The sequence below is a fragment of the Pezoporus wallicus genome, unplaced genomic scaffold (assembly GCF_028554395.1).
Source record: "Pezoporus wallicus isolate ANWC-B61680 ecotype Strahan unplaced genomic scaffold, APGP_CSIRO_Pwel_v1 contig_7680, whole genome shotgun sequence".
Lineage (NCBI taxonomy): Eukaryota > Metazoa > Chordata > Aves > Psittaciformes > Psittacidae > Pezoporus > Pezoporus wallicus.
In genome coordinates, this window is record NW_026642051.1 from 170,036 (window position 1) to 183,566 (window position 13,531).

The window sequence follows — 13,531 nt, forward strand, 5'->3', positions numbered from 1 at the left end:
GTTCACATAGTCTATTCAGTCCCTCAAAAATCTTGCTGAAAAGGCTGTGTATTCCATAGTCTGTGTTTATTTTTTCGTCAGCAGTGATTCCGGTGTTGAACTGGCTCTCAGGCTAGAGAGCAAGCTTAGTAAGCAATGGCCCATCCTTAAAATACTGGTGGCTCCCAAGAGCTTCCTCTGTAGCGCCTTATGTACTACTGAAGTTTTGCCATCAGACTGTAATTGGAAAGTAATAGAAAAATATCCCTCCCACCCCCTCTCCTCTCCCCACTGCAGTATTGCAGGGCTGAGCAGTCAGTTCATAACCTAAGGGCAGTACTAATGAAAAGGCATTAGTGTGATAAGTGGAAACAAAGTTGGCATGATGATAAAGACTGTATAAATCAGTAAAATAAATACATCAAAATGAAGAAAAGCTTTTATAAAGATCAATCATGATAATTAGCATACCTGAGGATCTGTAAAAAGCAAGGATATATGTAAAATGCACCATGGGCAGTAAAATGGGTTTCTTAAAAACGGTTTTGCTTTTAGATGGCATAAAACTAGAGCTGTAGGTCCAAATATTGCAGTCTTTGTAATTGAATGTTTCTCCCATGAAAGCTCAAAATTATATGATAAAGTGGCGTATGTTTAACAATGCTTCCAGTACATACTCATCACCAGTTTAGAGCACAGAATCAGCTTCTAGGGGAAAATATGAATTTTGGTGGGACAGAATCAGTTTTCAAACGGCAGCCAAGCCCATGACACAGAATTTATGCTTAGCCTCTCAATCGCTGTCAATTTGATTAGGTATAACTACTTAATACACTAGAATCATCTTGATGTCTATAAAGAGATATTTACAGATGTTTCATTCACATTAAGGTAACTTCTGAGTGTCAGTGGATGAAATGAGGCACCTACTTAACATTTAAAGATTTATCTTCTTAAGGATAAAAAAAGGGAAGAAAGTCTGTTTCCCCCTTTTACCAAGCATTTAAGACTTAAAGAAATTAAGTCAATATATTATTTGATAGAAAAATGCAAAATATTTCTGCACAGTAACTTGCTCTGTTTGGATCTACAAAAGTAACCTCAGCCCCGACCGATGAGCTGGGCCCACAGGATTACATAGTACAGATTTAGGAGGACAAGGATTTTCCCTCCTTCTGTGTGACCTGGGTGTGCTAGGAAGGCTGTGTGTGGTGAGTTGACTGTGGCTGGACACCAGATGCAACACCAAATGCCCACCGAAGCTGCTCTACCACACCCCCACTCCACCTAGAGAAAACATAACAAAAGGCTCGTGGGTCAAGGTAAGGGTAAGGGAGAGATCACTGGCCAATTAATTCACTGTAATGGGCAAAACAGACTTGCCCTGGGGAAATTAATTTATTATCAGTATAATGAGAAATAAAACCAAATCTTAAACTCCCTCCCCTCACCCCTCCTTTCTTTCTGGGCTTAACTTTACTCCCAGTTTCTCTACCTCCTCCCCCTCAGCAGTGCAGGAGGACAAGGAATGGGGGTCATGGTCTGTTCATCACAAGTTGTCTGTCCTGCACAGTAGCTTTTCTCCCCTTGTTAAGTATGTTATCCCAGAGGCCAGTGGTGGGTCCAGCTTGGAGCCATTGGCATTTGCCCAGTCTGACATGGGGAAGGCTTCTAGCACCTTCCCACAGCAGTGTCCCCCCTAACCCTCAAAACCTTGCAATGCAAACCCAATGCACTATGTATGGTCTGGAGCAGCTGCAGCCTGGACAGGGAAGTGACCTGTGTTCTGTCTGAGGAAGGGTAGTAGGACTGTGTGTCCAGAGTGCTCTATCTGCTAGGAAGATGACGTGTCCATAATGATTTTTCTTATGGCTGTACTTTGTCTGTGTTGAAAGCTAAGCATTTTCTGTAGCAGTAATGACACTTGGAGTTAACCCTTTGCGTCTGAACTGCTTTAGTAACACTGGTCCTTATAACCACCCTGCAGATGAAAGTAAGGACAATATCTGTATCCCCATTTTTAGGGTGTCAAATGCAACTCAAGTGGTTGAGATTTTACCAGTTCCATATAGACTCTTGAAGTCTAATGTCATCTGATGGCAAGTAAATCTTCACAGCTCAGAAACGCAGGGTAAGCAATTCCACCGCTGCTTAGTTTTCTTAAGCAGAGACTTAAGCTGCTGCTTGTGGGTTTACTTTTGAGGTGAGAGCTTTCTGCATTTCTGTAGTAGGGTAACATCCAAAGGCTCACTCTGATCCAAGGTGGTCTCTTCTGTACAAGGTGCTGCACAGCTGTGCCAGGGGCTTTCCCTTGCTTTTTTTACAGATTAATTTTATGGACTGCTTGACTGTCCTGGGCCTCCTTAGGGCTCTAAGTGCTGTTGTACACCACCAAGCACCTCAGCAGTATTTAAGAAGTGATTTATGATGGAGCACCCCCAACCTTGCCTCTTATGGATAAGCACTGTGCATATACCTTCAAGAGAATAAATCCATCTATTTCACTCTTTCCAGTACCTCAGTTTTAAAGGATAATTAATTACCTTCTTAGTGTATTCATGCATGCGTGATTAATGTGTAAAGTTTTTGCTTGTGAAATTTCAAGGCACTAGTTCAAAGAGCACAGCAAGAGCTTAAGACAAGGTTTTCTCTTGTGTTTTGATAGCTAAAGCACAGGAATAAAGAGCGACTGTAGCCAGGCAATTGCTAGTTGTAAAAGAGCTGTAAAAGACAGAAAATTACTCCCCTAGAAGTTGTCTTTAATCAGCCTTTCTCCTTGTTTCTTTTGATACGTCATTTTTAGCCTGCTTTATGTGATTGTGACACACTCTGCCTTTCTCTGTTCTTCCTGAGTTTCAGTTAATACTGAGGATTAGTATATGTATTTGAAGTAGGTATATATGATTCTTGGTCTTCTAATGGCTTCTTGCTTCCTGGGATCATGGTCTTTCCCTCTCAAGAGTTCTCCATCCCATGGTGGATGTGACGATTGTTGTGGAAAGCAATCCTTCTCCCAGGAGCTCATTTCAGCCATAGAGCCCCTGCTTTGCTGCACAGACCACTGTCAAGTCCTTTAAAAACAAATGAGAGACAAATTTCAGAGTGCCATGTTCCAGACTTGACAATATCAGATAGGTCACGGTAGCTTTGTTTGGCAGCTAGTTAAATTGGATACTTCAGCACATCCCTAGATGTTAATGGTTAAATGTATTCATTGTTCCAACAAGGGCCCTATTCATAAGGAGACTATTCTCTGCTCGTTACGCATGCATAATTCCCATTAATGTTACTGAGGGTTAAGTGTGGATAGTGAGGGAGGAGAGTGAGGCTTATGTTTACACATCCATGTTCGCACTCAGAGAAGAGGTTTTGTAATACATGAGGAATGACCATAGATCCCTTAACTTTAATGATCTTTAAATTGTGAGAATGGGGGGGACAAAGTGACACTTGCATAAGTGACTGCTACCTTGCATGCTGTACTTCATCAATGATAAGAAATATTACTCCAGTGCTGCTGTTATCTAATAATAGAGAAGCCTTTTGAAAGTAACTAAATGCTTGGAAATGCAGGGTTCTTTTTTGAGTGGCAAAATAATGACCTAGAATCTTTAACTTCAGGAGCGAAGTTTTGCCAGCTTTTGACTTGTGTTAATGGGGGTGATAAGATTTTGTGACTTATTATACAATATGGATATTTCCCATAGAACCCCCTCAGATTAAGATTCCTCACTTTTAGGTGCACTTCAAAGTCGTGTAAAAACCATAAAGAAGCTAAGCATCACCTAAGAAATCCTTTCAAGTTCCAGAAAGTGCTTGAACTACTGAGGGGTTTGAAGTGGTCTAATCTCTGACATGGGTGACGTGCTAGGCTGGCACTTTTTTGTTTTGTCACAAATCATCCATGCACATAGTGCAAAGGGACCCTGACAAAGTCATTTCACTTTTGAAAAGGGCTGCTTCTTTTTTTTTTCCATACCATTCTGTCTCCCATTCACATCTACATGTTTGCTTCCACTTTGTTCAGGTCTAAGTAGCAGGGCATTTGCATAGTCTTCCTTTTGTTCTCAGTAAATATGGAGTAAAATGAGCAAGATCCATGGTGTGAAATTAAAGCTCTGCTCCTGAGAGATCTTAAGGACTAAATCCTCACAAAAGGTACAGAAACATAGTGCCAAAGGAACTAGTGTCCAGAACAGCTCGCCCTGGGTTTTTGTGTTAGGAAATGTGAATAAAGGGAGAGTAATCTGGTGAAAACTGGGTGTAATTAGAAAAATACACTGCTGAGAGCTGCTGAAAGAATAGAATAACAGAAAATAGTGCTGAAATGGACCAGAAGTGATCATCTGGTCTGTTCCTGCTACTTGTAATCAGGATAAGCTGTGTTTAAACCAGCGATAGAAGATCATAACCTTTTTAGGCTGTTTATTCCAGTGCTTCATTACCTTACTGGTTTTGGGTTTTTCCTACTGCAAAGCATACCTTGCTAAAATACCGGCCTTTTCCTGGACATCCTATTCTTAACACCTTTATCTTAGCAGTAACATTGATGTGTGTGGCAATTGCTCCGGCTTATTCTGCCCTGAAACAGTACTCTATGCATTCGCACTGGTGACAGATGCAAGTGCATCCAGCCTAAGTTTGGGACACAAGCACCTGAAATGAATTAATTTAATTCAAGGCATGGTGACTCATTAAGCATCATGACTTGATTTGGTGTCTAAGCCCAAATAACACCTTTCATCCTCCTTTGTGAACTGTAGATTATTGTGAAGGAAGGAATTGTGTAGTAGTTGTATATAGCATGGGGATATCAAATTCCACCCTCATTAAAACAAAATAACTAATTCACAGATTTGCCATGTAATGGTAGAGGAGAGCATGCAGAAAAAGCACTTTTTAAGTGATCAAGCTCTCACAGCAGTGATGTTCAAAGTTGCTAGTGGAAAACTAGTGTTGTAGCACAGCGGCACAGAGATACCTAAAGACATGAGGCTCACATGAAGTAGGATGTCTCAGAGCTGGAAGGTATCCCTGCCTGTGGCAGGGGGTTGGAACTGGATGAGTTTTAAGGTCCCCTCCAACCCAAACCATTCTGTGATTCTGTAGTGCCAAATTTTCCAGGTAAGAGCTCTGGCCCTTAACCCTGTGTTCTTCAATGTGTAACACCTTTGGGGTGTCAATTCTTGAGCAATGTTTTATTGTTCCCTACTGATGTAGGGGAGTTATTCTTGCTTTGTGGCTGAAAAAACAAAGTTCAAATGTCAGGTTTATGTATGCTTACATCTCCACGTAGATTTGGTCTTGTTCCTCCAGTATTCTCCAAATAGCTACAGGCTAGTACTCTGTTGTGAACAGTGTAGCTATTCCTGGCATGATGCTGTGCTTGAATTCAGACCGTTCTCTGCTGCTTCTGGATAAGAGCCTTGTGTCTTGCAACTCCAGAGCATGTATGTCTGTCTGTGAAATATTGTATGGCTATACTCCGTGTGGCTTGTCCAGGGAGTCTCTCAGAGGATGAAATCTCAAACCCTTGCAACACAAGATGAATCATTTATTCAAAAGCACTGAACAGCACATGCTTGTCAGTTATCTTACATTTTCACATGGACAGTTGAAAGGAGAGGTGTAGTCAATTCGAAGTCAAGAGAACAAAGCATATGTAGAAACCCCACTCACTCCCCAAAACACAGTAGGGCTTTTGAAAAAAGAGGTTGAAAACCTTCATCTCAAAGCAAGGCTTTCAAACGCCTGCTACAGGGAAGACTTGAGTCTCCTGATCTTACTTTTGAAGCCTGGGAAAAAATATATCTGTTACCATGCGGAGCAGCCTGAAGTTGTATTTGGCTGAAGTATTGCACTTCCAGTTTCAAGCTGCAGTAATCAAATTTACTCTTCCTAACCTGCTTTGTCCTAGATATGTCAGGAAATATAAACATTTGCCTTCCCCAAAAGGCAGCTGTGATTTGGCTATACCTGGCTGTGATCTGAAGCTCCCCTTCTGCTGATCACAGACCTGTTGTACTCTTTGGCCTTCTCTGATAGAAATAAACCCCAACTGTGATGAAAAGTATCGATGTCATTTGTTGGCAGGACTGTTGGCGTAGATTTGGGAAGTTTACTCTAGAGTCACTATCACAGGTGCCAAAGCATTAGTGGAGTAGCAAGGACTGAATAGGGCCAGCTTGTGTCAGTTTGGCTGCAGTCCTCATCCCAGCTTCCTTTCTAACTGCCTGCCTCAGGCCTTCCCAAATGTGGACTGACTGCAGCCAGTGCTGCCTGCCAGTATGTAGAGCTGGCTTCAAACAGCTCTGTGACATGGTAGACTGCTCTGTCCATCTTGAATGGTTAGCTCTGAAGCATCAGTAGTGCTCTTAATTTTGAGTGGAATAACACAAGCGAGTACTGTAAATGGTGCCTTGTTTTAGTGATGTATGGGAAGAAACATGATTTCTTAAATTATATAGTAGGTACATAGTATCAAAAGCAAAAATAGGCTCTAGGAGAACACTGAACAAAAGATAGTCTCCACTAGGAATTGCTTACAGTCTAAGAAAACTAATGAAAAATAAGTATCCTTCTTGTACATTTGGGAAATCAAGTCTGGAGACTATGTGACTCGCCTAACATCAAACATACATTTTAGTATTGCCAAACCTTAGAGCCCACCAAAGGTTTCCACACTGGTTTTCAAAAGTTTTTAGTCTGCGTTCTTGGCTTAAAGGTTTTTGGAACATCTTCCAATGGATACCGCCTCTCCTCAGTTTTTTTGGGAAGCTGCATTTGTTTCAAAGTCCATTATCCTGGCTCAAGATGTCCCAGCAAGATACAGGCCTTCCTGCTGAACATCATGTACTAAGCATCATGGGCTGTATCATGTTGTGACAAGCTCTGCTGCCTTCCAGCTTGGGGTGTATGGCTGGTACCCAGAAATCAGGGCATGTCCCCTTCAGGTGGGATTTCATTATTGGCCATCTTTAATCTTCATTCCTCTTTGCTGCTGCCCTGGGCAAAGCACCAGGTAGAATCTGCTCCTGGTACCACAATATTTTCCATAGTCTAGGTGGACAAAACAAAGGAAAGCAAAAACAAATGAGGAAGGGCAGAAAGCCGTTCCCACTCCTGACTTTAGAAGAACCATGTGTGTTAGTGGAAATACTGTCATAGCCCTTCATTTCATGGGGTCTAGGTTAGCTTGCTAATGAATCCATGCTGCTTTTTGGACCACTTAATACTATCACCAGTTCCTTGATGTGTTTAGGGTTTTGACCTTCCATTGATTTTAGCTGAATGTATGCAGTTAAAAATCATGTACTTTTCTGAAATCAAGTGCATGTCTCTTTAAGTAATGAAAGTGTTTCTAAATTCTTTGTAGGTTCATTTTTCTGTTAGTTTTGACTTTCTTATCATGGGAAGTTGTCAGGGGTTTCCTGGCTGTGTTCTTGGAACAGGTTTCACTTAAGAGAGTGACCCAAAGCCCATTGAGTTCAGAGCTAACTAAAGCCCCACAGCAGCGTGAAGCACAGCACAGGGTTGTTTCTTCAACTACAGTTGGTTTTTGTATGACTGTTTATGCCACTGGATGTCTCCATTGATATCAGGAGTGCTGAACAAAGCCCTTTGGTACTACATACCTTGCCTTTTTCCTGCCCTGTGTACAAAATATTGCTCGCTTGCTCTAACATGGAAGAAGCGATCTGAGTATAAATCTGGTTCAGCCTAGACCATCAGAAACAAGCTACCAGCCTCTTGTATGTGATCTGTGGGGCTCTCAGCTGGTACTTCTGGGATGTGCTGTATGGTGGTTGTTGCAGGCTCTTGTCATTACCCTTAAGTACTGTGCATTAGCCTGAGGCAGCATTTGCACATTTTGGTGCTTCTGCATGCTCACACTGAGTATTCATCTCTAGTTACTCTCATGTACATTGGGCTCTTACCTCTTTTGCTTGCTGTGGGTTGCCTTCCAATGCCCGTGGATCCCATTTGTAGCACCAAACTCCAGTTTTACATCAGCATCACTGCTCTTGACAGCAGTGGCATTATCTGTATAAAGAACCAAAGAAAGGGAACAAGATGCAGAGATCTTGTGATACTGCAGTCTGGTTTAATTAATGACTGTGTCATGGGTGATAAAGTTGAAGAATTGGCCCTACTGTGGGGTGCCTTGCTAGTAATGAGTTGCTCAGTTTTGGTTCAGTTCTGTAAATGATTGCTATTCTTGCATGTAAATAGTATCAAGAACTTGCTGCAGGTGTTGTCTGTCTCTGAGGTGAGAGTTGTGGTGCACAGCCTGAGTCTCATGGTCATGCAGTGTGCTCTTGATGCAGTGTGCTCCTCAGTCACCAATGGTTCATTGTGCTCTTCTCTTATTTTTCTGTTGAAGAGAGCATTTTGCATTAAGATGAAAGAGAGAAACTAAAATTAGTATCGGAGTTATTAAAGATTTCAAGATATTGCTAATCAGTTCTAATTTAATCTCAGCACCCAGGCATATATAATACCGAAAACCTTTATTAGGTTTCTATAATTGTGTTAAAAGTAATACCCCCAGGCTAGTATTGAAGCTAAATGAAATTGCCAAGCTCTGTACATGACAGTACTGACCTGATAGCACTGCTGGGGGAGTGGGTTTTGCTCTGTTTAATGCTCAGTGTTTTACATCAGGCTCTTTAACTGTCAGGGGCTTAGTGCTGTTTCCATTTAAGAATGCTTTCTGTGTCATTTTGGCTGTGGACCAACAAAACCTTATCTTCAGGGTTATCGAAGGAGATAGCAGGGTGGGGAAGCCCCAGGAGTACAGTTCCAGTGGAGGTATCCATGTACTTCTTCAGGCTTTCTGGAGGAGGTGCATGTTCTTGTGGTGCCTCCGTTCAAATGGGAGTGCTAGGCAGAGCACATAGCTGTGTGTAGCTTCCTTGCCAGGACCAGCATGCAGTCAGCACTGAACACTTTGTATTCCAATCCCTTCTGGTACAGGTCTGACTTTTGCAAAAGCTTTTCAAACAGAAATTCAGAGGGCTGCTATAAGAAGAAATGCACCGAGTAAGAGCAGCCTGGCCCTGCAGATGCTGAGTAACACTTACAACCCCTCTGCTCTGACAGCTATTTGCAAACTGACTTAGTTCCTCAGCAGTGTGTACTGTATCTTCACGTGTACTTTGTCGTGCCAGCTCGGAGAAGTGATCCTTCCCTCACTCCCATTTCTTTGTGACAGAACAAACATATGTTGATGGGGTGAACTGGATCATGGAGCCAATCCAAGTTAAAATTAGCCCGGCCAAGAAGCTAATTTCAACCTGGACAGCTTCTCTGGCAGATGAGAGCAGGCGAGTGCGCAGCTCTGCTGCTGCTGCTTTTAGCAGCCTGCTGGCTTATGCCAGTGTGCAGAGGTCTCATCTCAAGAGCTTTCGTCAGGGTTTAGGACTTCTGGTTTGAGTGGGTACAGTTGTTTTGTCCTATTTTTGAGATTACATCCAAGTGGGAAACAAATCCACAACCAAAATTGCATCTTGAATCAGCCCAGTCTGTGACAACTTTGTGAATTGGTATGAAAGTGAAGGTAAATCAAAGTATTTCACTTTGGTTTTGACCTTTTTGATCTAAATTGGCTGCTCTTTCAAATGAGAGATGTTGTAAACTGGAAACGACATTTTCAAGTCAATCTAGCAAGGAAAATGATATGCAAGTCCTCCCTGCAGTTCTGGTCTGAACGAGCTGTTGACCTGGAGCTGGCCCTGAGCAGAGCTTGGTGGTTTGGATGTTTCTGTACTGATTTTTCCATGTGCTTGCTTGTACCCTCTTGTTTTTCGTCATCAACTCTATGTGGAACCTTGCTCTGTGTTAACCTGCAAGTCCAGATACTTGTTTATCCGGAATCCTGTAAAGCCTTTGTCACAGTCCCCCACAAAATCCTTCTCTCTAAATTGGAGAGAGATGGATTTGATGTGTAGACTGTTCAGTGGATGAGGAATTGTCTGGATGGTTGCACCCAAAGGGTAGTGGTTAATGGCTCAATATCTGGATGGACACGAGTGACAGGTGGCATCCCTCAGGGGTCCATACTGGGATCAGTACTGTTTAGTATCTGTGTCAACAACATAGCCAGTGGATTGAGTGTGCCCTCAGCAAGTTTACAGATGCCATGAAGCTGGGTGATGTAGTTGACATTCCTGAGGAACAGGATGCCATCCTTATTGTCTTATTTAAGATATTTCACTTCTTTATTTTGTGTGTGTGTGTGTGTGTGTGTGTGTCTGAGCTGCTTTGGAGTTCAAAGATTTCTGAGAGACTTTCTCTAGTGTGAGAGGTGAGCAGGTAGTTCCTCAGGGCACTGCACAGGTGAATATAAATCTTAATTTGAGACACGGTTTTCCCTCAGATTCACGTTATGATGCTCTTAGGACAAGGAGGACAGTGCAAATGTTGCCCTTTGGGAAATCTTTTGCAAATCTTTTGGGATTCTGCTGTGTCTTTGACTGCATTCTAAACATGTTGGTTGTTTCAACATGAAACAATATTTATTTGCATGGGGTAGGCTGAAAGGTTTTCTAATTATTTTTTTCTTGTTTGCTTTCAGAGTCAGATTTACAGATCTGTCAACACAGAGCACCAACTTGCTGCACCAAAAAAATGGAAGAAAGCTACCAGGCAGCTGTTAGAAGGGAGAGGACTCAAAGTATCCAAGCACTGAACTTTGAACTGAAGTACATGATTGTTGGTCACATCACAGCTTTTCAAGGTAGGAACTTTTGAGGTGCTGCAGTTCTATGAGTAGTTTGTAAAAGTATCCTCTCTAATCAAAAGGAAAACTCTTTGTTTCTCTGGCATTTCATGCTGTACTTATTGTCTTATGGGTTTACTTCCCTGTTCTTCGATCCTGCTCTTTGGATGGCACTTAATCTTGACTGGTATTTTAAGCATCTGCCTAAGTCTAATATGGAAGAGATTTAAGCTTAGACATCCCTGTGAACATTTTAAAAAAGATTGGTGTGGACTTTTTCAAGGCATTTTCAAATGTCATTCAGATGTCTGATGGTTGGTTGTGTGTTTTGATATTCTCTTGTGTTGCCAAACCATTTGTAGGTGTAAATGAAAATGCATTTGTTTGTTGATGCTGAAGAGCAAGCACCCTAACTGATATGTCAAATGAGAACACAGCTCTCTCTTCATGTCAAGATGTTTCACTACCAGGCAGGTGACATGAAGAGTGATCTCTTTTCAAGAATTATGGCCACACAGTTGAATGTGAATGCATGAAGGAACCAGTGTTGTGAAAGTCTTTTCTTATAACTCTTGCCATTCTCAAAGCTACCTAGTCCTAACAGGTTGATGTAGGTCTATGTAGTTTCTTCATGCAAATAGTTATTGTATTACGAAAGGAAGAAGATGTTTGGGTAGGATTGTGCACTCTACAGTGGTGAGCATTGGAGACTTTTGCTCCAGAAAGGCATTTAAGCATAGGCTGTAATCTTCAAATATAGAAGAGTTGAATAATTGCATCAATCACTGAGTGATGAATCCAGCTTACTGACTTCTGTGGGCCTAATTATGTGCGTAATTTTAACTCACTGCTTTGCTATGTTTAGTGCTGAGCACCCTCATGCAGTGAGTTTTGAAAACAAGGCAGTAGTTATTAAAATACAAAGTGTTGAGGTCTGTATGACTAAGCCCATTGTTACAAGGCAAATTTTATCACAGGAGCTGTTTTGTCTGTTTCATTTGTCTGTTTCATTTGGTTGAAAATACTATGAATAAAAGATGTGGAACTAGATGATCTTAAGGGCCTTTCCAACCCTAACCATCCTGTGATTCTATGAGATTGACAAGAAGCGATTGTACAAGTCCGAAAGAAATGTGTAAGCAAGATAAAAATTGGCTTCTGGTTTTAGTTGTTTACCTCTTTCCTTTGTTTTATACCAGTGAATGAGAAATGGCATTTTGGTTTATTTTGAAATTAATTTCCATAATTTTCTTAATATCCGCATGATCAAAAACTTAGGTTGGAGGGCACTTTGGAGGAGCACTGCAGTGAAAGGGGAACTGTTGGCGCTGTAAATGCTGGTAGGTTATTCAAGCAATCTTTCAGTACTATGATTGAATAAAGATAAGGTCAGAATAGATTAACCTACCAGCCCTTTTAGGTCAAGCCTGCAGCTTTATTGTCCATTGCTGATGAAGCCTTTTGATGGCATGAAAGAAGTAGCTGGACATTTCACACAGTTGAAATTTACAAGTATTTTCTGGAAGTGGGTAAATAGGTTGGTTGTTGTAACTTGTTACAGCTGGCCTTCTGTCTGCATTAAGTTGGAGCACTTAAAAGATGGAACTTTTCTCTCTTGCATTGGGAGCTGCTTTTGTTCTTTGCTTTTCTCCCAGGTGTCAGTGAAAAGCTTCTCTCTTATCTTGTTCTATAAACATTCTGTTGCTAAGAGTAGTACTGTGTGAGACATTTACTAGAAGGAAGATCTTTGCCTGAAATTAACTCTCTCCTTTCAGTCTGTTTTGGTTTGTTGCTGTTTTGAATGATAAAGTGTGAGCGTGCCAGAAGCACATTTCAAGTCTGAGAAAAGAAATATCCTTATTTTGTAGCTTTCTGGTGCATTTCAGGTTTTCTGTTTCTTGGAGCAGTGAAAATTGGTTCAGACTTGCTAAAAAAGTAGAAAGGCAATTTATCCATTTTTAATGGTGTTTACTTGTACAATTTTCATGCACAATTTACCTTCTCTTATATATACACATCTTTAGTACTGTTAGTGTAGTCAAAGCAAAGCAGTAGTTATCTTTGCTCCCCACTGCTGAGGAAAAGAAATCTTAACTGCTTTTTATTTACTTTTAGTAGACAATACTGTTAGTATTACACCCATATTGATGGAGTCATTTTCAAGACTTAATGTATGGTACAAGAAATACATTTTTGAGAACATAGTGGGGGGAATGAAATTTCAGTGAGAAGAGAGCAATGTTTGTGGAGTGGGGAACAGAGAGAATGTTTTAAGTTCTCCTCCCCTTATATTCTTTCATGGAAGTCAAAGAACACTTATCTCTGATGACTTGCAGTTAGGCACCACAGGTATTAATAGAAAAGAGCTTTCTTATCTGACTAGGAGTTTTGATACAAGTTTGGTTAAGCACTCACCCTGCACCACCTGGAATACTACAATTGACTGAGGGTGTTTTGGACTTAAAGGGATTTTGGGGTGTTTTTTTTTTTTCCTTTTGTAAATGAAAATGTTCTTGAAGTAGCTTTGCTCACAGCTGAACCAGGACAATTTTCACATGTGCTGGATGTAGTTGTGCAAAATAATCAGTCTGTAAGACTTGATTAAATATACCACAGGCTTGCTGTATTTAGGCTAATGCCCAGTCCATACACATGGACAGCCTTAGCACTGGAGGTTTGTTCCGCTTTCAAAGTTGCCAATATTAAGAGCCCAGTCCTTGCTCAAACACTTGATGAATTGAGCTTCTGCATGGATATATTTTGCCTGAACTACTGTCTCCAGTGCTGTTGCTGCCTGATTTGAGTAGGAAGAGGCACACTGGCATCAGCTGC

General features: G+C 41.3%; 1 protein-coding gene across 4 annotated transcripts in view; it reads left to right on the plus strand.

The window, feature by feature from the left end:
- The window catches only part of LOC130608566 (glypican-5-like), a 386,458-nt gene that overhangs the window by 52,086 nt on the left and 320,841 nt on the right, over positions 1–13,531 (plus strand). For all 4 annotated transcript variants that reach the window (XM_057426555.1, XM_057426556.1, XM_057426553.1 and 1 more), the window contains exon 2: positions 10,556–10,717. In XM_057426555.1, the coding sequence (XP_057282538.1) occupies positions 10,556–10,717 (162 nt within the window). The remainder of the gene's footprint in view (positions 1–10,555; positions 10,718–13,531) is intronic.